At 40.4% G+C, this 25678-nt stretch overlaps 1 protein-coding gene across 1 annotated transcript in view; it reads right to left on the reverse strand.

Moving 5' to 3' along the window:
- Positions 1-25678, reverse strand: part of LOC150083316 (uncharacterized) — a 799304-nt gene that overhangs the window by 331982 nt on the left and 441644 nt on the right. Inside the window, exon 3 of the mRNA XM_090378473.1 lies at positions 1635-2283. Coding sequence (XP_090234599.1) covers positions 1635-1746 — 112 coding nt within the window. The 5' untranslated portion in view covers positions 1747-2283. The remainder of the gene's footprint in view (positions 1-1634; positions 2284-25678) is intronic.

Below are 25678 nucleotides of genomic sequence, written 5' to 3' on the forward strand. Positions count from 1 at the left end.
GCTATCACGCATTTCTGTGTCGTACGCTTGGATGTTTACATTAGCAAAAGAAGCTCATACCACGATCCGCTTTGTATACAGTCAGCAAACGTTGTGTTCCAATGACAACTTCAGTTATTTCTTTTGAGCAATGGAAACCTGTAAAATCTTTAAGAAAATTCCTACGATCTAATTGTAAGCCCGACTAATAAAACGTTTTTCAATTAATCGCAGGATTTGAAAATAGACATTGGCCATTAGACTGGAGACCCATGTGACAGTGATTATAAAACCGATCGGCGCTGACTATTAAGAATGTATTTTCATGAATACACTGCAATATAATTATTAATCTCATTTCTTTATACTTTGAATATTGATGACAAGTATTTGCATTAAATAATTGGAGGACTAATTAAAATCAGTTTAGTTTTATAACGAATTCGTAAACATATGATATCTAGCTCTTTGAGTCTAAGTCCAAGTCCCGTTTTGTCCAATTGTGATCAAAAACAATTCTGCTCAGAAAGGGCACCGAGTATATGGTAACGCTACTAACGTATCTCTCTAAAAACATTAATCAGATGGATCTGATTACCACCAGGACTAATGACCATAAGAGGGCAGACAACCGAAAACCGATACACTTAAACTGTGCTTATATATTTGCTAACGAAGCCGAGACCAAAATATTGTGAGGTTTATACTTACATTCCTTGAGGAATATTGGTGACTGATTAGCGTATTAATTTCTTAAAGATCTAGAACCCTTAAATACGGAAAGTTAAGATACACTCCCCACGCCAGAGTGGATTAAACATCTATAATGTACTGGTAATGATTTTTAATTCTATAAAAGAGACAGAATTATAGATAATTCTTTAAAGTGAGGGGGAAACTCAATTATTTTCTACAATCTCACGCAAGATAAGCGTAGGTGGAAAAGACAGAGATAAGGAGAAACAATGACTTAATAATAAAATATAATTTATTATACGCGATATGACACCGTTCATGTAGAAAGTTATTTATTAATAAAAACGGGACAAATGTTTGATTACACTCTGTAGCAGGCAAATACTTGCTGTTCGTTACAGTGATGCAAATGAATAGATAATTAAGTATTCCATGCCATTCTGTAGTAAATATCCACAGTATCAAAACTACCAGCCATCAGAACAATTCATTACATAGTTTGCACAGATATTTCTAATCAATTAACCTTCATGATTAATTTCTAAAAACAAATTCCAGAAAATCTTATAGATTTTTCAAAATTATATTCATATAACTTAACTGAAATAAAAACAAAGTTTTAATTGCAATACAAACAAAATTTGTACTCGTGGCTTTAGTATGAAACTATTCTTATTAATTGCATCTATTTCATATACACTTAAGTGCGTTATATGATATTATTTCTTTAATAATTTATCAAGATGACCGCTTAGAATTTCTTATTATTACAAATAGCAGTGTCAATGCTCCTACAACAAATTACGAAATATATGGATTGTACACAAAATATTAAAAGTCCATTGTCTTTTCATAAAAATTTATGACGGACTCAGGGTGTCAGATGATCAACCCCGTCTTATCGCTAAGGAACAAAATTTTTCAGTAACGTTACCGACTTCTAACTTTACGAAACTTACCTTCACTGTATTTAAGAGACAAAAGTAGACCAGTCCCCAGAAGAACACACAGAACTCTTATTCCTTCTGAAGCAGACATCCTTTTCTCAATCGAAGGTGGGTCATGCGCCATCTGCAGTTACCAGTAAAAGATCACTTTATAGCCTGGTTCCGGTTGGCCCAGCAGGGTGTCTGCTTGGATTCTTGCACTGAACCTCCGTTGAGGGTAGGCTCACATCTACGGGAAGGAAATCATGGTTCTGCTGCCGAAGTCAGATAAAGAAATCCAGGTGTTAAACTCAACTCCTAAGTGACAATCAAGAGTCCACAACCCACTCGATGTCTGTCTCACCAAAGCCGAACGGTGTTTAGTGCCGCAGACAGCATACGGTGCTCCGGCAACCAGGCTTCAGAAACACCACAGACGGTCGATGATGCGCAAGCAGGCGGCGACCTCTAGCGGCATCTTGATAGATTGTACTCAGTGAGGATGCTGCGTCGTCACGTGACCTTTTGTTGGCCATGTGCCAGCTGGGTGGCCTAAAGTTTGCAGGTGTATTTGACGGTGATTTGTACACTTCCCTCCTTTTCTCCTCTCTAAAATCTTTCAGCGTGGAATGACAAAGGTGCTCTTGCGACACAAGCCTCTCCTAGGAACCCACGTGGGAGTCTGAAAGTGACAAAAATCACAAATTTTAAAAGTAGAACACTTAAGAAAGTGTTAAAAAAAATGAAAAGCGAATCCAGCAAATTCAGTTTTGGCTGCTGTAAAGGTCCAGTAAAAAAACACAAATAAAGATGTGTTGTTAGTGGCCTATAAGTTTAAATTTGTTGTGTGGGAAAAGGTTCAAGGTTTTCAAGCATAATTAAACATTTATATTTATTCAAACAAACATTACTGAAGTCCCTTTGTAATCTGGAAACCAGGTGTTACCAGGAGCGTACTCTATTCAGCAAATCTAATTGTTCCTGGAAAGAGGAATGCGAATTTACAAGACGAAACATTCCGACCTTCACTTAGAAGAATTTCGATTTCGGGAAGTGAATTTTCTATGTGCGTTGTAGGCTCGGGAGAAGTTCATTAACGCTCTCATCTAAAGTATCAACAGAACAGGTTTCCTAAAACGTTAAACATGACCATTATGAAGATTAAAACATTTTATAAAATGACTCATGTCTACATGTTCGGACGTAGTACTATGCATATGTTATTATTCACCAAATAGATGCGTTATTCGGAAACCACATTCAGAAAGACGAATTCTATGATATGGTAATTAAATGCACTCCGGAGTATAACAGTTCCAATCGCGCCGTTATATCCACAAATAACAAGTGTTTTAAAATTAATCAACAATTACTCCCGTTATTGGCAAAAACCATAATTTTCATGGCTTCCATTCAATTAAAATAAGTAGAAGAAATAAAGGATTTACTAGCATCTAAAGTCTAGGCTTTTCCCAAACGATGCGGAAGGATGACAGTCTTAGCTACTTAGTATTTGTTGATTGGAATTTGGTGTTGCAAGATTGACTGGAGTGTAAAATGTTTCGGATTGTAAATCCGGAATTAAATTCGGATTGTAAAACGATCTTACTATAGTGATTGCTGGAAAGTCCAGGGCGATACTAGAACAGAAAGCTAACATATTGTATAATTTATATTCCTGGTCTCAAACTAACAAACTTACTATAAGTTCTCGGAAAACTAAAATGATGATTTTTAAAACTAAATTGGATTTAAATCGCCCCCCCCCTACAAATAGTGCTCCAAGGACGTCAAATACCGTTACTGGCTGAGACAAAATATTTGGGAGTACTTATTGATCACAGATTATTATTCTATTCACACCTGAATTATCTTAGTGAAAAAGTTAGCAAGTTTTCTGGATCTGTTATTAGAATATCAAAATCCGATCGGGATCCATCATTGAAAACTTTGAAGTGGTATTATCGGGCAGTTTTCCTTCCTATAACTGCCTACACATCAGGAGCCTGGTTTCGGTGTGCTACAATCATACAATTTCAAGCCAAAGTTGATCACTATATACAGCGAACAATGTTGCTTACTATCATGAGTTTGTAAAACGGTTTCAACAGTTGCTTGCCGGGTGTGTTCCGGTGGATTTGTTCTTGGTGTACCGAGGTCTTTGTTACTATATAAAGAGACAAATGTCCATTAGGATCTTGGACATAGAGTTAATGTTAAAACTGGAATGAAATCTTTAAATTGTGGCAGAATCGGTGGGGTAATGTTGCGGCTGGACGGGTCACCTGGCGTTTTATATCTGAAGTCACATTTTTAAACAGTGGACAGATTACAAAACAAAATGGTTTGCACGAAGTTTGGAATCCTTATCCTTGTTTTTAATCACGGGACAAGAGTCACTTAATGCTAAGTTATTTTCCCTGGGTTTGTCAGACAGTGATTTGTTTTTGTGGTGCTCAGGAAATTTGGGGCGATATACTTTGATTGTGCTATTTACGAGAACTTAAGGATTCAAATTCGATGAATAATGGAAGATCTAATACCAAGCCAGGAACGATTATTTTTGGCTGATCAAAATAATTTATCTTTTAAGAATTCTCAAAAGCAGTGTTCAGACATTTTAATGCCGATTTTATGTACTTAGTGTTTGGGTTTATTAGGGTGAAGTCTTGATCATCAGAGGTCATTACAGACTGTGGCCGAGGTGTATGTAGTGCTGACAATTTGTTTTATTTATTATTATTTTTTTATATATATGTTTTTTATTTATTTTTTTAACTCTGGAGTGAGTCACCAGAGGTTTTTTTTTTTTTTTTCTCTCATCTGAGACCATAAGAGTGTTCCATCTACTGGACTTGGTGCACCTTGCCGTGGTGTGGACGAGTACTCCGAAGCAGCTTTCCTAGTGATTGCTGCTTCTGGGTAGCCAAGAGGCCAGCACCTCCCAATACGCACTGATTACACAAACATGACATTAACACACGGCTGGTCTATTTTATAGTGCCTGTTCAATTAACATGGGCGCGAGGCGGATTTGAACGGACGTTCTAGGTCCCGCCCTTACATATACACATGTCCAGTCTTTACTTCCAGATGCATAGGCAGTTGCTCTGGTAAGGAGATTTGAATATCGGTTAAAATGGAAGGTTTACGAATCAGTGTTTCAGTTCACCACGGGACAGTAAAGATTCTTTGAAAGTAATGTATCTTATGTTCTTCATCCACGAGAGACTACTGCCGACAGCCACTCTCAGCAGTAATAACGTAGAGTTGCTAAGCAGTAATTTGCATTAAAAATAAGATGGACCATTAAAAATAAGATATTAACTTTACAGTTTCCTCCAACGATTCTAGGTGACTACTTTCAGAAAAAAAAAAAAAAAAAAATATATATATATATATATTAATGAAGCATAGATTTGTCTATTAATGAAACTTATTTTGCTTAATGAAAATATGAATGTGCTGTGATCTGACTGCATAACGTCGGAAGCAGCCTGAATTGTTAGCATGTGGCTCATTTATATTCATGACGAAGAATTCATGACGAATCACCATCGAAGTGGTGTTCTGCAGATTTGAGCTTTTGGCACGCCCTCCTTATTAATGGATAAATCTATTTGCAATTACTATTTGTTTGTTCGGCTGGAGCCACCTCGCGGAAACTAGTTTGAATTTTCCACATTCAGACAACATGGCTATCGAATAATCATTACATCTACTCAGCATGACCGATTACAGCGCTGTGATTGACTAATCATCTGCCTCATCGACAAAAGAAAGTGTCCCGATTTAGTTGGTGTTTACGTTGAGTAAGTTATTGTGACATAGGGTTCCTGTTGATTGAGGAAATTTAGTTTGACATGTAGAATTTAAATTATGAATAAAACTATAGTTTCGTATATTGTTGAACCAAAAACCTTTACAGCTAAAAGGAATATAAAGCTTCAGTGTATTGAGTCTTCTAATTGTCTGTTTTCATAGTTGAATTTTTGGTTGGTTGTGATAGGGCTTTAGGTGCTTCAGGAACTTAGGCCATATTGCTCCGTATACATGTCTGTAAATTGCGTTCTTATGTTTTTTGTTTATTTGCTGTTTGCTGGGCGAAAAACCGAGTTCCGGGAGGAAAACCAAGCTACCCTGGCTGATATCGACTAACTCGGCCACGATGTGAAAAACACCCATAAAAATTCCCCGCGTCATTTATTGGATTCGAACTCGCCTTTTCCATCAGATGAGTAGTTTATTTGTTTACTGGAAGAAAAACCTGAGTTTTGGGGGAGAGGAACGAGTCGTGCAACTCCCACCTAAACTCAATTATCCTATCCCAGACATGATGTGAAAAAAAAAAAGCAAAGCCTATTCCACATGCAAGAGTTTTATTTTAAAGTAAAGGAAAACAAAGAGGAAGAGTTAACATTTCGCAACCATATTTCACTCATTACGAAACAGTAGCTATTCCATGTTATACGTTAAATGAAAAATAAGTCTTTAAGCATTCGATTATTTATCAGAAGGAAAGAAATGGTATCTGCAGTATGATAGAAATTAATTAATATTTTGTTCAATATAATTAATTTGAACGGCATATGTTATGCAGAACATTTTGGTATATGAATTTAGGTATAAAAAAAAGTTCAGGCTGGAGCATTTGTGTTGTCCCGTTTCTTATCGTAGAACCGAGTTTACAGAATGAGTGCCCCACCGAATGCAACTATTCTGTAAAATCCAATTGTGATGCAGAGAAGCGATCTTCAAAGGGTGCTCATTACACAAGATTTCAATCTGATATTCATAAATAAAATCTTGTGGTTTTATAGCCGATAACAGTAGCTCAGTACGCATCCATCAGCTAATAATAATAGAGAAGATATCATTTTTTCCAGTTCAGACAGTTTGTTAATATTACATGTCTAAATACAAGAGAAGAGGCAATGAATTTAATGATAGAAAAAGTTACGTGTAACGTTTGCACGTTGTGTTGTCAGAAATAATTTAAAAGTATGTATTTTAAAAATGAATGTTTAAATATTTACAAAAAGAAAACATTAAGTGCGAAATGTGAATGTCTTTTCTTCGATAAGCGTCCGTAACTTTCTTCTTCAGAAAATTATTAACCGAAAGAATTCGACAATTGCTGTAAGTGACTTTTCGGAAGGAAAAACTAATATATGAAGAAATTCATATTCGAATAGAAGACAAAGTATTATTAAATTTTTAATGAGTGGGATAACAAAATTACGGTGAAAGGCAATGACAAGTGAGTAGGCTGCAGACTACCACTTATATTAGTAAATATACTTCTTCAAAACTAGGAAAATACAGTATTTCTGGATGAATAAGTGAAAAACTGCGCGATTCTTTCTAAATGCCAACTGGTGGTAAAATCATCATCTATTCGATTGCTACTATCGATATTTTAATGTATTCTTAAAGTGTTATTCCGAGGCATGCAGTTTTCCATATCTCTGACAGTCGTACTGTCAACTATCCAAGAGACAAGGTTTGGCTGCATCTAATCTACACACGATTTCAACAGCGAACCACAGACACTTATTAATGTAATGTCTTATTTTGCCCGCTATAAGGTTTTGAAAGGCATCTATACTGTTGACTAAATTGAAATATTTGATTTCTGTTAATTGACGACTGTTCACAATGCATTAATATGCCAGATCATATGATAATGGTATTAAGCTGTCGCCTTCGAAATTAATCTAAAAAACTCGAGGTTGGGGCTCTTTTATTTTTACCCATGTACGATTACGTTTCACGGCATACAGAGGAAGCGTTTGAGAAGAGACACTGAAGATGGATGAGAACCATTTGGCCATCGACTGATATGGGCGTCAGTTCTCTTCGTTTCGCCCTTTATAGGAGCGAAATGAAGGCTTATACAATTAATGATACACAATGATTGAAAACTGAATTATGACCACCTAAATAATACCGTGTTTGATCACCGTTTGCACGGATAACAGGCACAATTTGCCTAGGCAATTAACTACACTAGATGTCTGAAGACGTCCTTGGGGATCTGCAGCCTTTCTGTTTGCAAGGCTTTCCACAGTTTCGGTACAGATAACAGTTGTGTTCATACGCCTCACTTCCCGTTCCAAAACATCCCATAGGTGTTCACAATTGGATTAAGGTCAGGCTAATTTGGAGGACAATCAAGATGGGGGAGATATCCTCGTGGTGTTTCTAGAACCACTTATGCACGCTGCAGAGCCCGATGACACTGCATATTATCATTTTGGATGATTCTATTTCTGACCGGTAAAAATGCAACATGGTTGGATGTACATAATCTGGTGGAGCTCACCAGTGAAACGGTTGTCCATACGCACTAGGGATCTTAGTTGTCAGGAAACATGCCTCCTATAACTGATACCATACGCGATGGATCTATGGACACACAGGAAAGAGTCTGTCGACGTCTTGCACCCATCCGACCAGTGTCTAATCAGAGTGTTGTTGAAACTACAACATTCGCCGTGGACGATGATCACCGGTGAGGAGAGGGTGCCTCTTGGGTCGTCCACTGTGGAACTCCATACGTCTGAGTGTGCTGTTCATCGTCATTTGGGATATTATTCTTGCATTCTTCATATTGTATTGAAACGCCAATTGTTTCACAGTGGCCGGCCTGTTGAACTCGTACAACAGACTGTACCCTTCGCTCACCCCGAACTTCCACTTTGCGTAATCCTTTACAGTTCTGTCTGCGGAACACCATTCTTTATATATGTTAACCACAGTGGGTCGTTCCGATATGAAAGCACCAGACGTATGAACTCCCATAATCATAGCCTTTTGAAAATCCGTAACTCCTTATAACTTTGACTTTCACGACGAGATGAAATTGCCAATGCCCTAGCATATGAAGCTGTTCGGCTTTTTATACTGCGAGCTAAGCAGCACAGTTCATTACGAATGGAGTTGTCATAATTCAGCCATCACCGAGTATATTTAATAGCGAAAAATCTGATATAGGGATTTACTGTAAATACAACATTTGCTGTAAAGTGAAGTGACGCGTTGAAACGGATCCACAGGGCTTAATTCAAGTTCTACAATAAGTTTGTCAATATTGTTATAGAACTGCTTCGTCTGCCTGACACACTATTCTCTATATAATTAAATATATTATTAAAGATAAAGCTTAGAAGCAACCTCATTTCTTGATAATGTCTTAGAATATGATCATAGATTTTAAAGGTTTTAGAAATCTCTCTCCCAAGGACAGTGTTCGAATCTATTAGTTATCATTTGATCTCAGAATGTTTCTTGATCCCGTATGTTACCGTTCAAACTCAGCAATATTAGAGACGAAAATGAAGGGAGCTAATTGCTTAAAACAGATTCCGGACATTATTCGTAAACTTGTTTAAAGTAGTCTTTTTTTTCCTGAATGTGTAAGGAGTCATTTAGGGAATAATTATATTATTCCTTTTCGTGCATAGCCCAACTTCCAACATTTGACAGATAAATAACACCAGCCAGTTGTCATTTAGAAATACTACGACTTAAACAGTTGAGTAGCGACTGCAATAGATGTGTCGTTTTGTTTCCCTTGAAAATAAATAGTTTCTGGTACCAGACAACACGGCCTTAAGTTAGCAGGAATAGCGAAGTCTGTTTCCTCTATTTTTCAGAACATCGCGAAAGAGCAAATGCAAAGAACACGAACCAACTTCACAGAATGTAAGCATCTCACAATGCGAATCGCTCGATATATACGACATTATAAAAGAACAAGGCCAGTCACTACAGGAATTATCCCAAAGAATACATCAAAAGTTTTGTTCCCTTTTATTCCGAGTTCAGCAAAAACATCCAAGATTCTGGGAATCTTTCAAAAGGCATTGACTTCATCGGAATAAAGCTAAAATCAATATTATGAAATAGGAAGATCCGCGTAAAAGGCAACGAAAAGAACAAGGTAGTCCGCTAAAATGACACAAACTTTAAAACGCCATATTCTCGAGACTGGTTAAAGCTGTAGAACTGACAAGTTTGAAACTTAAAAAAACAAATGCACGTTGAAGAATTTAAATATTCGTGGATGAGGAGGCCTCAGATATATTCGCATTAAGTGGACCTTAAACAAGTCCCCAATGAGAAGATGGATGCTAATAATATAAAAAAAAAACTGACCTTGAAAAAAAAAAAAAGATAATCGCTGGGAACCAGCAACTCTTAACAGATCAGTGTTTTTGTAAACCACGGTGCCAGCGGTTTCTCACAAAACCGCACTTAGTGGCACTATGAAGATGAAAGACTGCAAGGCCAGATGAGCGCGAGTTGTGTTGGTATGTTATTTATCTGTAAACTCCGTTACTGGGAGATCACCAAGGAAAGCAGCTTACGGAATCCGCCCAGGGAAAGAGAAGCCGGGCCAGGACAGAAGAGGAAAATTAACGAGACTGGCTCTACTCTAGCAAGGACAAGAGCAGAGGCAGCTAAAAGAAAGGGGGTAACACATAGGATAGAGCAGGTAAGGTTGGGGGAGGTGATGAGAGGGAAGGCATACCCCTGGTGAGTGCCAAGAGAACCTAAAATAGGTGGGAGCCCTGAAGGTGGAATATGGTGCGAAGAAAAATGAAAGGATGACAAGTAGCGAGAGTGTTTGCAAGGCAATCATCGAACACCCACACAGGAACGGCCCAAGGGACCCGAATGGAGCGAAGGAACCACAAGAAGTAGTGTACCGTCAGCACGAAGGAGGCCAAGACAGCAGTGGTGCAAGGCAGGAGCGCCGCCCAACGAAAGCAGCAAAAGGTGCCAGGGCACAGGAAACGGACCGAACCAGCAAACAAAAAAAAGCAAGCCAAGGAAAGGTGGTGAGATCACGACACCTGAGATAAGATGAATCGGCTGCAAATGGAAAGCTGCATTTGGGATAGTGCAAGCAGGCGCTAATGTTCAAAGTAGTTGCGTTCACGGCGGATGTAGTCTTTTCCTTTGAAAATTGCAGCGTTGGAAAGCAGCTTTAGCGTAAGAGGTCAAAGCTAGGAAGGCTTCTTTGATGCAATAAGCTGATGTTCACGTTGCAATGTTGTGATATCCAGTGCTTGCAGAAGTTCAGTTTAAGTCAAGATAGATTATACAAAAGTGACGTGGCGCCAAGTTTCCTCAACCCCGCAAGAACAGAGCACATCTTCCTAGATCCCGCAATTTACTGTTAAGCCTTCACGTAGTGTGAGGAGAAAGGCTGTTTGTAGTTTTTATTCCGCCAAGAAGTGGTTGTCTTATTCATAAGTCAAGTTTGGAAAAAGATTCTGGTAATTTCACCTTTTGGACTGGCTGTCCACTTGTTCTGCTACCAGCTGACAGCCTCCCCAGATGCGCTTTTTCTCCCGACGGATATCAATGCCTGTCTTGGTTCTGATATTGAAGATCTCTGCAGTTTTATTGTGTTTAACACCATGGGAGAACTGCTAACCACAAGAAGTAGGCAACGTTGAGGTCGAGGGGGAGTTCTCCCCCCTGTAAGGACCTGGAGGGAGACAGTGGAAGTTGTCCGACACGGCATGGAAAGTGGAAAGATGGTTCTATGCATGTAAAGAAGTTGTTTAGCTACAGGGATTTTCTGTGTGGTGGAACTAAACCGTACGTGACAATAGGAATGAAACAACGTCATATATCAAGTGAAGAGTTCTGCCCTTCAAACCCCAATTCCTTATTGTAATTCTGATGAGAAGAGTAGTGTACGGCACTTTTTTTCTCTCTGAGGTGCTGGAAATGCGGCATGAAAGTAAACTTGTTATCCAAAATAATGCCAAGATGTTTGACGGAGTGGAGGTTTTGGAGAGATTTGTATTGTAGGCGAATCGTGGGAGGTCTGTGCACATAAAGCTTACCTTTCAACATTATTGTGCAGCATTTGCTAGGAGAAACTAAGCTTGTGAGGGTAGGCCCAAGTCAAAAGCTCCTTTAAGATATTGTTGGCAGTACTTTCCAAGATAGCTCTTGAAGGTCCATCCATAATAATTATCAGATCGCCAGCATAAAAGGACATAGCAACATTAGGGAATGAGCGAGCCATCAACTCAAGGCCATGTTCCATGCCAATGGAAAAACAATCGAACCTGGAGCAACCCTGGTTACGGGTGTAGAAATTCTGTGAAACCGGTTCGAGATGATCATTTTCCTGTTGAAAAATAACTCTGGAGACAGCGAAACATCTCTGTGTTTAACGGCTAGCTTCGCGTGCCCTCCGGATAAGCCTGGCCATCAGACAGAGTCGAAAGAACCTTGGAAATTGATGAAAACTGCGCATACATACTTGGAATTTGAAGCGGTGACACTCTGTAAGATCAAGGCCTGCGCAGTGGAGTAGCCTTTCTTAAAGCCAAACTGATGGATACTAGTCAACTTAGCTGCAGAATATTGAAGACTCAATCTGTTAATCAGGAACCCCGCCAGCATTTTCCCCAGGATAGGGAGGAGAGCAATGCGCCGGTATGCCTTACTTGGATCAGCGGGGTTAAAAGTTCAATTGCAAATACTCATAAAAGGACTTCATAACAAGAGAGAAGCCTTGAAATCGTCATAAAATAGTTATTCCCCTAAAAGAGAGCCCTCTATTTACTCTGTAGAGCCCTGTTAGATAGTCAGTAACACATTCCATGCAGAGAGACTGGTAGCAGTAATTGGTTTATAGGAGCATCACTGACGGGACCATAATTCTCTGTTGCGTGGTATGTACAGATGTTCATGGGCTGATTTGCGTGTTGTGCGGGATGAAAAACCCAATAAATTCATGAGAAAAGCCCTAATCCCGATTCTTTCTGCCTCAGTACTGCTAAATACAGATTGAATTTATGAGACCTTTAGAAGTCCAGTAACCAAAAGCACTCAAATACAAACCTCTTCAAAAGAATTACGAGTGAAGAAACAATCCCGAAATAAATCAGTTGAATATACTTAAAAGAAAGTGAAGCAGCAGAGAGCGTTCTCGCATGTGTGTGTAGATGACATTGATTTATCCAAAATATTTGACAACAGAAGAGGTAAAACCCAAACAACATATAGTAGTTTGCAATAAAATAACGTAATTTAAGAAAAAAAAAGTATAAATTAAGGATTTCAATCATGGGATTGACAAATGCACTGCTCCACAAAATTAACACGTAGAAAACGTAGTGTAACTCGCGCAAGCTTGCAATGAAGGGGGAGAAAGTTAGGTATGGTGGTGTACCATAGAATAACGACGAAATAAGGAAACAGCAAGAAACTACAAGTTTAAGGAACATACATAGTGGTTGTATAAGAATCACCAGAGAGGTACATTACAGAAGTCGATAAAAGATGCTCGAAAATGACATGTCACATGATATCAATACGGCGGTATGATGCCCTCCAAAGGTTAAACAGGTCTGACAGCGGCGAACCATGTTCGATATAAGGGTGTTTATAAGATTCTGTGGTAACAAATCCCATTCTTCCACCAGCACAGACCTTGGCTCTAAGTGACCCGGCCTGCTTTTTCTCCTTTTCCCGGCGGGGGAACACCCCTGTCTCCTCCTCTACCTGCAAAACCCACTTTCCCTCTGGTGTGGCATGGGCATGCCCACTGAACATTTGGGGGCCACCTTCTCTATCGGTCCCTTTCTTCTTTTTCTACCCTCCAGCCTTCCTTCTCCCCACCCAAATCTGTCTACCTTCACAGTCCTACATGTCAAAATTGACACACCAAAATTGCTTGCCCGACCCTTTTCGGCCAAAAATAAAACTCATCCAGCGTACATTTTTTTTTTTTTTTTTTCATTTGAGTGAGCTTTCATCTCGGTTGCCACCCGGATTTTCATCCATATGCAACCAATTCTCATTTAATATATCAGTCTCAACCTAGGTGTAAAAACCAAATATATAAAGACCAAATGGTCAACTCAAATCAAACAAAACAATACTAATCGACCATTCAGCCTTGTGGTGGGGATGGACAATCACATCACTCACCACAAGTTACCATCCCCACCACGAGGAGGTAGGTCACTACTACCACCCGAGCATCGCCCGGCAGCGACAATAAGCCAATTTAACAAATCTTAAAAAAGAACAAAAGAATTCATAATTTTCAAAAATATACTTCAAATTCTCTTCAGTGAGAGCCAGTGTCCCAAAATCCAACCTCGCTCTTAAATCCTCATATAGAGGACAATATAGCAAGATGTGAAGGCCAGTCTCAGTCTCTCCACACTCACAGAACTCCGTAAGGGTCAACCCGAAACGAAACAGCCTTGACCTCAGGCCATGCCCCGTAACGACGGCAGCAGCTGCAAACCCAAGTTGGAGCCAGGAACGTCGCTCCCTACTCACAGTATGAACCGAGGGCATAAAGGTATACAAATGACGACCTTTCTCAGAGTTTGTCCATTGGAATTGCCATATGGTACTCAACTCATCATTGATTCGCCCCCGTTCCGCTGTTATACCAGGGAAAACAGCCGACCGCCCCACCGGGCACGACCGGAGGCCAAAAATCACTCTGGTAATCCCCCGCTTAAGGGCATATCGCAGAGCAAACTGCGCCACAACCAATTCCGCAGGCATCTTCCCTGCAAGGACGCACAAAGCATCTGTGGACACAGTTCTGCAAGCCCTGGTTATACCTAAGAGAGCAAACCTCTGTGCCGAAGACAAGATTCTACGAACATGAGAATGTTCTATATACCCTCCCCAAGCCCCAGCAGCGTAAGTCAAAATCGGGATAAAGATGTTATCATAAAGTAAGTGGAGGGCACCACCCTTTATACCCCATTCAACACGCGTAACTCGCTGGAGTTTGGCATATAATCGTTTGACCTTATCCCGGACATAGGCAGCATGTGCTACCATAGAAAGTCGCTCTCCCAGGACAACACCCAGGTACCTAGTCTTATTAACCACTCTAAGCGAGAGATCACCAGAACGACACAAAGGATGGCGAGTTCCACTGAGGCGTCCCCTCAGGAGAACTGCTACAGATTTCTCTGCTGAGACCTCCAGCTTATGCTGAGCAGACCAATTCAACAATTGGCTTAGAGAAGCAGCTGTACGCTCCTCAAGCATCCGGCGGGACTCACCACACACCAAGATAACTAAATCATCAGCATAAGCTATTCTGGTCGTACCTTCCACAGCTTGCATTTGTAGGAACTCATCGAGAACCCAATTCCAGAGAGCCGGCCCCAGAACCGAACCCTGTGGGCATCCTCTATAAACTCTTCTCTCACACTTCATGAAAGGAGTACAAATGAGCACATATCTTTCTCGGAGATAGTCCTCAAGAAGACGGTATAAATTTCCCGGACAGAGGGACGCCCTAGCCCTGCGCAGGAAACTGCCCCACCACAGAGCATCAAACGCCCCCCTAAAGTCCATGAACAAGCCCAGGACATATCGACCAGGCAGCTCATAAACGCCTTTAATCAAATTATAAATGGCATCCTCAGCAGAAGAGCCAGCCTTGAAACCGTACTGATTGTTGGCCACCAGCCCCTGACCAGCATAATGAACCATCAGCCGACCAAGAACAAGCCGCTCCAACAACTTTCCGATAACTGACAAAAGAGCTATTGGGCGATATGAACGAGGCTCATCCACGGGCTTCTCAGGACTCTTGAGAATAACCCTCAAGTTAGCCGTCTTCCATACTGCCGGAAATACTCCTTCACGAAGACATGTGTTGAAAAGGTCTAGGTACACATCAGGACTCGCCTGACACGTTTTCCTCACCACAGCGGTGTCAATATTGTCCAGTCCCGGAGCACGACCTTCCCTGGTCTGCTGTAAAGCTAACTCGAGCTCAGCGGGAACAAAAGGAGGTTCACTCCCACTAGTTACATAATCTAAATTCTCCCGAACAATCTGACTCTGCAGCAAATTATCAGGAGAATCTTCAACTAAAATTGAATTGATCAAACAGGAGACGGAGTCAGCCCATCCCAAGGTCACTCTGTCAGTTGCCACAAACGTGGACATAATTTCACCACCATAGATTTTATCGGTGACTATCTTATACACAGAAGACCAAGGATCAGCCGAGCCCCTCTCCTGCACATAATTTCTCCAAGAAGCCCGTTTTAATAACATAATCTTATTCTTATAATCATTTCTTTTAGTCTGATACTGCAACCGCAGCTCAAAAGATTCCTGAGAGTAACACCTCCTCTCATATTGATACCTCTTACGCGCATGTTGTAGATCTTTCCGCATACGCGTAAGTTCTGGTGTCCACCAAGGTACCGATCTTTGCGGTCTTCTCTTCTTCCGCAAACACTGTTTACATAGGTCCTGCAACACACTAGTTAATTTCCAGGCTTTCTCTGACGCAGTCAGATCATGCCACATATCTAATTGATCAATTTTGGAGTTCCAGCGTACAATCCATTCTCGCTCTTAAGGCAAATCTCTATGACCAAACAAAGCACCAACAGCGATTAAAGCATTTTTTTATATATAGGTCCTAGCCATTGAAATCTGAGGAAAGTAGGTGGCAGGACCTGCCAGAGTACTGATTCCTTACAGGTAACATCTGGCTAGCCTCCACGTGGCGCGGTATGGGCAACGTTGGGTCCTATCAGGGGCCCGATGGCCAATAAGCCAGATGAGCAATGGGCACAACAGATTACACTATACACGATCCACTCACTTTAAATCTCTTGATTGACAGGGTACTGTCACTCGATACAGAGAACACCGCGGAGATGGGAGAAATCCCAAGAGCCGCAAGACCCTCAACATACCAAATAAGTGACCAAGGAGCTATCTGTCGGCGTACAATGCGACGCCCAAGGGCATCCCACACACGTTCGATCGGATTTAAGTCTAGTTGTCCACGGCAGTCAGCCTTTGTATATCTTCAGTTTCAAGATGTTTTTCCACCACTTCAACTGTGTGCAGTGGCGTTGTCGTGCGTGAAAAGAAAATCTGGGCCAACGGCACCCCTAAAAAGTCGCACATGGGATTCGAGGATCTGTTCGCGGTACCTCTGTACAATTACGTTACCCTTATCAAAAATATGAAGAGGGGTGCAGTCGATCATTATTCCGCCCGACACGAACAGCACTCACACCGTAAATGTCCCTTTCTCTGATGTTGGAGGGATGGTATTGTATTCATCGTTGTCTCCAGATGAATTAACGTCTAGAATTTGTTTTTAGGTTAAAACGGGACACATAAGATAACAGACCTGTACCCCATTAATGAGGGCTCCAAGTCACATGTTCACGGTCCCATTTCCGACGAGCTCTGTGGTGGTTTGGGGTTAAATGGCATACAAACCACTGGCTTCTTTTGTTTAGAATCTACTTGATTTGAGCTTTTTTAACAGTCCTCTTGCAAATGTCACCTGTCGCCGCAGCCACCTCAAGAGAATTGATGACAGAACATCGTAGGTTTCCGTCTTGCTGTTAGAGTCAGATAATGGTATGTTCTGGTTGATGCAGTTCTCGGACGACCTTAGCCAGCTCTTCTCGTATAAATGGTTCCTGTCTCCTGAAACTGCTTCCATAGTGCCTGGAATACACTAAGCCGATTGATACCTTCCCCCGAGTGGCCTCACACACGAACCAAAATGTACCTGTGGTGCTCAAGCGGATTGTGGGCACGTCTTATACGACTGTCCCAATTATCATCCCACAATTGTATACTCTGTGACAAAAATAGGACCCATTAGCCACGGAGATGAACAAACTTTATCTCTGATTACATGACCTCTGAATTCGCTCAAAAAGCTTTTTGAGACTAGAACCAACCATGCAGTGATAACCTAAACTGTGACACCCGGCATTACCTTGAAAAGTTCCTCTTCCTGACTGTGACACATCTACTGATAATGAGTGGTCAACAACTAAAACGTTTCCCACCCAGTGTAGTACGAAAAGAAATTTTCGATGAAGTTTATATTCAGTGTTAGTGAATGAATGTAATAGTGTAGTTGGTGTTGAAATGTGCAACTCGCTAGGTGGGAAATGAGTCCTCTTAACCTGGGGAAAAATCCATACAATGTGCGCGTGCTATCCAGGGTACTGTTACAAAAGGGATCACTGTGTGAATGAACGAACAAGGATGTCCAATGGATGTTAAGTGTCACACCCTAAAAGAGAGTGAATGAGGGATATGGTAAATGGGATCGATTTAAAGTATGTAAACACGCTTTAATATTTGAACTTAGAATATACCGACTATGGTCCTAGCTACTGACATAACCACAGCTATCTCCCTGACATGCAAATTTGCAGCCAGGACTGCACCCCAACTGAATAGTGTAAGTTGAAGGGGCCCGGGGTAGCAGTGAAGAGAGAATGGAGAGAAATACTTGAGCCGAATACTTGTAAGAATGTGAGGAATACAAAGTTAATTCCTATTATTGCTGTAAATACTAACCTCACTTAGTTGTACTTTAATTTTTCTAACTATTCTATTCTGTAAACTAAAATATTTATAACAACACTATACACCATTGCATTGCCCTCTGGTGTGAGAAAGACGAATACATGAAAAAAAAATCTTAATAGAATATCTAAGGAAAAAAAAAAAAAGTATAAAATAGTAATTAAGTGTATGAAAAGAAGTACAACTAAGTGAACTAAATTTTCTCTTCCACTTCCTCCCTCCCCCTGGATAGGATGGCAATATAGCTCCCCCCCGCCCATCCAAGAAGACAATGCCGTTGCAATTTAGCCCGCGTGGTGTGATATGCAGACACTGATCAGCAAGACTTACCCCTGACCGGTGTGGGAAAGAGCAGCAAACAGGAGCTCCAACATAAGGATCCTATCCTTATGTACTTTAACTCCTACCACCTGGGTTGGTTGTTCTTCCTTCCCCTATTCCCATTCTCCCAACCTGACTGGCAACCCTTTCGCCTTGTGGGTAACCCCCCACTGCCTCCTGTCAATCCGGAACAGAATGGGCATTCTACCCCGGGGGGACCCTCTTCTGTTCACCCTTTCAACTAGGCGAGTGCCTTTACTACAGTCCCTTTTTCATTCTACCACTTGAATTCCCTCCCACTAACACCTTCAACTTTTTTTTTTTACTGGGCACTTCCTGTCTGTAACTTGACTACCACAGGGTTCGCCCTACCAGTGCTTTCATATTTCCTACTGCCCGGCCCGCTTTCTCGTTGCGCTGGATGGTAAGCTAGAGGTTTTTTTTGTGTAAACAGACCCCTAGGCTAAGAGGAGCAACACAACCTAACACTAATACCACACGAACACTCACTAACCTACATAAATCTGGCCTTTACAGAGTTTTTTTTTTTTTTGAACACATTGCCTAACGCGGAGTTGGAGGAATCCCCGGAGCTGCATTACAATTAACACTATACACTGAATGTGTGTGTATACAAAAAAAAAAAAACGCGTTTATTTCCAGGTTAAGATGTACAAATACGAGTGCAAGTAAAATCCTCTGTGTAAACTGCTGTGGCCGAGTGAATGTAGTTGTGATAAGTAAAAAAAAAAGTGGATGTCTTGATAGTTGTTTATTTAGGTGGTAACTGCGTCCTGTCGCTGAGTACATGTATCATGTATACATGTATGAAAGGAGGCACATCAGTGATTGATGCCCGTTGTTACCTATCAGTGTCTCTAAATGAGTAATAAAAAAGTGTACCTTTGTATCTGTAAGAGTGGCAAGTATGTAGAAGGTTTGAATATATGAAGAGTGTGTGTGTGTGTGTGTGTGTGTGTGTGTGTAATGTTCTAGCAAGCCCCCTTTTTAGCTGCAGTGGAGGTAACACACAGGGAACAACCCCTGCTTTGCTCATGCCATGCATCCTCTTTTGAGGCATGGCGTGGGAGTGTATTTAGTGTCAAGCGGCACCAGGGGTTTCCCCCATCTCCGCATTGCTTTCATTGTAGGTGTGCCAGTTCACTGGAAAGGCCAGAGATTTAAAAGTGTATGGATCTTGGATCGTGTACCGTTGTTCTTCTGGCCATTTAGCCGCTGGATCCCTGCTGAGGCCCAACGTTGTCCACACTCAGCCCCGTGGAGGCAGGCCAGGTATACCAGCATTATATTTACTTAAAAAAAACTTAAAAAAGACCTTAAAAAAAAGATTTTTCGCGTGGAGGGGGAGTAAGAACGCTAGGATTTGAAAGGCCGAAACTATTGGCAAACAGTAATTTGGACATGATTAAATTTGGACGTGTATGGCAATCGCTTGTGTACAGATAGGAGATACAGAATTATGGAGTCAATAGGGAAGGCGATCCCAATAGGTGTCAGTGGGACATGCCCATACCCCAGCAGAAGGAAAAATGGGGGTGGCGAGGAAGGGAAGAGACAAGAGGACAGGCACCTCCCCCCTGCCAGGGAAGTGGAGTGGAAAGAAAGCCAGGAAAGAGTGCCCAGCTCGGTCGCCAATTGGCGCACTGGCAGCAAATCTGCTGTTCAAGGTGGGGGAAAAGATATGGGTCCAACGGAGCAGTCGGAACCAGTGCCCCGATGTCATTCATGGGCTATGTGTCCATCCCGGTAGGTTGAGGTCAGTCACGTTTATGGGTTATATACCCGACCAGGGTAGTTTTTCGTGGAGTATCTCTTTTGCATCCCGGATGGGTCTGGTCCGTTAATCCTGTTTCCATCATCAGGGAGGGCGGTCCAGTGCCTTTTCCATCCAGTGAGCCCATCGTTTCTGTGGTGTGCGTCCTATTCAAGTAGGTTGGTAAGGTCAGACAATTTAGGTTTAAGTGCTGGTATATTTGCTCATAGTCCGGTGTTGTCGAAGTTGAATGTCTGCTACAATGTTACTGTGCCCTTAGTTCCTGATCGCAGAACAGTTTCTTCTTCTGGCAAAGAGTTTCTGTGCAAATCTGGTGAGGGTCTTATATTCTTCGCTTGTGTCCAAGAGATGATGCTCCTGGCCTCGCGGCACGTAGGTCAATCTTGTTATTAGATTTCCACGTAGGTCCTCGTAGTTTGTACATTCGTGCATGAGGTGGGTCCAGCTTTCCGGTTCGCCACATGAACAGTTGGGGTCTTGGAGGCCCAGAGATGTTAGTTTCTCGTTGAAGGGGCCGTGATCCGTCAATAAGTAGGTGGCATATAGGCCTGGGTTGAACCATACAGGTAGTTTTGGGAAAACCTTGTCTACATCAGGTATGAAGCGTCGTGTCACCTCCTCTTTGGTTGAGTCTGTCCACCTGTTTTGCCATTCCTGTTTTAAGCGTGCAAGAGCCTAGCCTTTTCCATTTTTATATTGTTTGTGGGTTCAATCGTAAAGCCCGAGTAGGTCACAGAGGTTCCTTTTGACGTGGGAGCTGGTGACACTGCAACAGCTAATCTGGTCAGTGTGGGATTTCGTGAAAAACTGCACTGTGTATCCATAGAGCGGACACTCCCCGCCAACAGAGCACTTTGAGCCTATGACTTTCTTTCCCCACATTCTCATTTCCCCTGCCCTCCTTCCCATCCCAAATTTTCGCCTGGTGGATCCTACCACCACAAACCTTTTACTTTTCCTTCAAAGTCCCCCTTCCTTGTGTGAGGAAGGGCCCTCCCCACAGGGGGTTCCCTCTATTTCTTTAACTTCCTATTTCCAGACAGACAGCCTTCCAATAGTGCACCTTAGTCTTCAACTGGTCCTCTCGCTCCATTGTCTCCCTCTTTCAGCGGTTCTTTACCTCTAGGGCACTCCCTGGCAAGCTCAGGAGCATCCCGGATTGGCCTCTGCCACAGAACTTTATATGTACTGCACTCGGCTGCCTCCACAAGGCAAAGATGGGCAACGTGGGGCCCATTTAGGAGCCCAGATAAATGCCGGAGGTACAACAGGCCAACACAACCCAACACTAAAACTTGCACTATCTCTACCATTTAGAGAGATCGCAGCATCACAATGTATAATACTCGGTAGGGCAAACTCCGGTGTCGTTTGACAATATACATAATACCTTCGCCAGCGACTGCACGCCATCTCAAAGAATCATCTAAAGGACGATAACTTGTCATCCTGAGGTACTTGAGATTTAGCTATCCCAATGGGCAGTCCGAAAAACGGAAATAAGTGATGTGGTCGCAATCCGTGTTTTTATAGGCATGAATAATTTGCATAATGTGTTTCTCTGTATGGTAGTAGATAGATTTCTATTGGATGCTCGAAATTTGCATGCCAGGATGCCTGTTATATCAAACATTCGCCTTCGGCAACACTGTTCGCGATAAAATGTTCATGAAAATATTTTGTTCTGTTTTTGTCGAATAGTGTACATACTCAAACTACAAACGCATTAAATGAATAAAAATTTAAAAATTCACGAGAAGAAAGGGTGCAGATATTATTGCCATTCTGTATGAAACATTGAAAGAAATTAATTGTATGAACCCAAGAAGATGTTGGGCTAGAATAGTGAACTCAGTTTATGAGATGTAGACTTAAAAAAAACTAGTTGTCAACGCCAATGGGAGGAGCTCCCTTTGATAATATCGCCGATTATTTACGCTAGGATGCGAATCCCCGTATTCTTAAGGACCGCTGCTTCGCTCTAATTGCCACACGTGATCAATACCAACAAATACAGAAGCTGCAAACCCATCTGCCATAAATATTTTACCTCACAGCCAACGCCAACCATTTTTTCTTCAACTCGAACTGAATAGTATGTAAATATTTGCTGACATTTCCTACTCTTATATCGCAAAGTGAGTTTAATAAATTCACATTAATTTACATTTAGTTTGAATGCAAGAATTACATTTTAAATGGATTCTTCTTCCAAACCTTTCAGAGATATTTTTTAATTTAAAAGAAAGTAAAAATTGCGAAGCTTTTAAACTTACCTTTCTAAAAGGGGTTAAGAAACAGTAATGTTCGAACTGAGATTTTTGGAGCGTGGATTAAATTCATAAAATACTGTTGTTAAAATAATTTAAGCGGGGAAATTAATGCAAACTAATTAAGGCAAAATAAAGAATATATAACATTTATTAGTGTCATTAAATTGAACTGCTATTAGCGTATAATGTGATGTAAAATTTATACTTCAGCTTCTGTTCCTCTCAAAGAATTATGCGAAGTTTACGCAATCAAATGTAATGGAAACATCAAAATAACACCGTAAACGAATGGTCTTCGCTATCTTCAAAGGCTAAAGGTTAATGCGCGTAATCGCACAAAATTCAACAGTAGGTTGAGTATTGAAGTAGATAATGAGAGTTAAATAAACCGTTTTTAAAAAAGTTCATGTAGAGTACGGGCAGTGAAAAATCAGGCATCTGTAGATGCAAGTTAATGCACAATTTTAAATGGAAGAAGGTTGGAACAGCGTTACGTTCAGTAGTTATATCATTTGTTTTTTTAATGTAGGTTATAATTGATTGCAATGCACCTCCTTAGGTACTAAAGGTTTTTGTTCTATAAAGAATGAAAAAGTTTCATAAACTTACGATGCTAAGGATTTTTATATCACCGAACATTTGTTAAGACTTCTCTTTCAATGTATAAATACCAGATGTTTGTGTAGCAGCCATTGGCATTTTGTGCGAATAGATAATATATTCGCTTTCAAAGGCATTCGTGGTTCTCAGTGTATCGTGTTTTCTTCGCCGCAAGACGACACTCGTCATGGTCTAAACAAAGTTGTGGAGACACCTTCAAGACGGATATGTTTCTTTTAAAGCATACCTTCAAGTCGAGATAAGGAGTAGTTGGTTCGCATGCATGAACTACTTCATAACAACGATATTAGGTGTCCTTTCTCGCCATAATACGTCTCTCAAATAAGCATCTCTCTATCCAATAAACTATTCACCGAAAGAAAAGAATTAGGTTTATTTTTAGAATTCCCTTTTCCATCATGACCACCTTAAAGCCAATGTCTGATAACGGTTTGGCTCTCGCTTCAACTTTCCCGACATTGTGCGTTGGAAAAAAAGGTGCCTAAAACGAATTTGTGGCATGCATCAGCGTACGCGATTTAATCTTTATAAACGTTGAAAATCTCATTGCTTTTTTTTCTCCCTTTTATAAATGTGTCCTTGGCAAAGAATAAAAAAGATATCATTTTCAGATAGAAATAAAGAAACGTAAGATAAGACTTTCAATTCTACTGCCACTCACACATTTAATGAATATTTAAAATACTCTTTTTTAACTCCTTTGGAAAGACTTATAACAATAGAAAAAAAATCAAAATGTACATATGACATGAATCCAGCAGATGATGAAAAAAAAAAAAGATGTCTTCACGGAATATTTAAATTAGCCACCACAGTGTGTCCTTGACATTTTTGTCTTAATGTTGCTGGAGTCGGCAATGTAGCAGAGTGTGCGCTAAGTCTAGAAGGACATATGAAATGATCGATATAAGAAGAAAGCGTTATTGTATTCTGTTTTCCAAGAAGCAATTACCGTTGGATAAGAAATATTCCTGTCGGAGACACCTAGATATTTGATTGCATCTTAATGCTAAGATGCGACGCATTTACTAATCGAAAAGCAAATATTGACCAAACGAGAAATTTCACTGCTATTCTCATTTCATGTGAAGAACCCCATAATTATAGTGCTGGAGTATACACGAATACCTTTATATCTTCCATGCTTATGATATTATAATACATGGTTTTCGGCGATAGGTTTTTTCCTCCACTGAAATTACATTTATGATTTTCCTATAGACCACATCACATTAGACAGAAAGCTGTATATATTGATTATACGTTTGGGATAGTGGTAGAAGATAATGCAGGTATGCAATTCCAAAGTTTCCACTAGGTTTTACAACACTAATAACAAATTGTACAAACCAATTGGAAACGAACTATTTTGCATCTTCTAATGCAGCTCTGGATTTTCAAAATGCATCGTTTTGTTAGTGTTCTTGTACAATTACGAATGTTTCTCAGAATAGATCATAGAACAACCAGTCAATGTTGACTGGAAGAAAACATGATTGGTAATTGTTTTCCAAAGTACGCTCGGATGTTACTTTTCGAATCTTACTTATTTTGAATGACTCCTGCCGTTTAAGTGAAAAAAAAAAAGACAGAATTCAAGTATGGATTAGAAATAATCCAATAAGATGGTAGAAATGAGTATACTCGTTATCAAAAGCGAACGTTGTCACCTATTGAAGTAGGTTAGTTTTCAGTAAAAAAACACATTCAGAAATGTTTTATTTATTCCATGGAAAGAGAGGTAATGAAACTTTAGTATAAAACTCTTTATAAACCTAAATGCATCTTTTCAGATGCTAACCCTTTAAAACCGATTGAATGAGTTGCGCGTTTCGTAGAAATTTTTGTATTAGATGTTCTCTCACACCTGAAAGCATGAAGTCACGCTAGTTATGTGGGGGGGAGGGAGCATCATGAAGCCTAGCAGTTGCCACTAAGCAGCAACCGAATAATAATTTAGCGTTATAAATACTGTATATGGACCTATGTAATAGATATAAAAATAATTTTCGGACTTTTATTAGTTACATTTTAATGAAATAGGACTCGATAAATCATTCCACATGAGCCAAGTTAAAATTTTATGAACATCCATCCAATGGAAGTGGGACGGACAAAGAAATATTGCTCGGTTTCTCTTAATAAGATTTTAATGAAGTTCAGGATGTCTCAGAAAATCTTTCTGAAAGCGGTAAATATGAAATTCCATCTACTAGCAGTGGAGTTATCATTCAGATGGACACGGAGAAGACAAGAAAATGGGTGCTTTTACATAGGTTGTAGGCTACCGCTCCTGAAACAGTGTTGCTGTTTTGTGCGACTAATACAATGCAGCAGTATCATAGCAGCTGAAGAATCGAGTCTGGAGATGTCATGGGCAAACATCGAAAAAAGGGAATGAATTGCAGGGAACTCGGTAAATATACGTATCTTTGGGAATCCATGCAATTAATCGTTTCCCTTATCCTTTAGTGTTTAAGTCTAGTTTTTACGAGCAATTTAAGTGTACCTTTAAACATTTTCGTTCTATTAACTGTGTCATATCGTATGCTAATTAAATATTTTTAATTAACATACCATCCATTTAGCACTCTTGCACGGCAATGACAAAGACCCATGGACCACATTTTGATATCACTATTTTACATCACACTTTTTAGTGGAGAAAGTTTCCGTGGTTT

Source organism: Mastigoproctus giganteus, chromosome 7 (assembly GCF_048544385.1).
Source record: "Mastigoproctus giganteus isolate SK-2022 chromosome 7, ASM4854438v1, whole genome shotgun sequence".
Taxonomy (NCBI): domain Eukaryota; kingdom Metazoa; phylum Arthropoda; class Arachnida; order Uropygi; family Thelyphonidae; genus Mastigoproctus; species Mastigoproctus giganteus.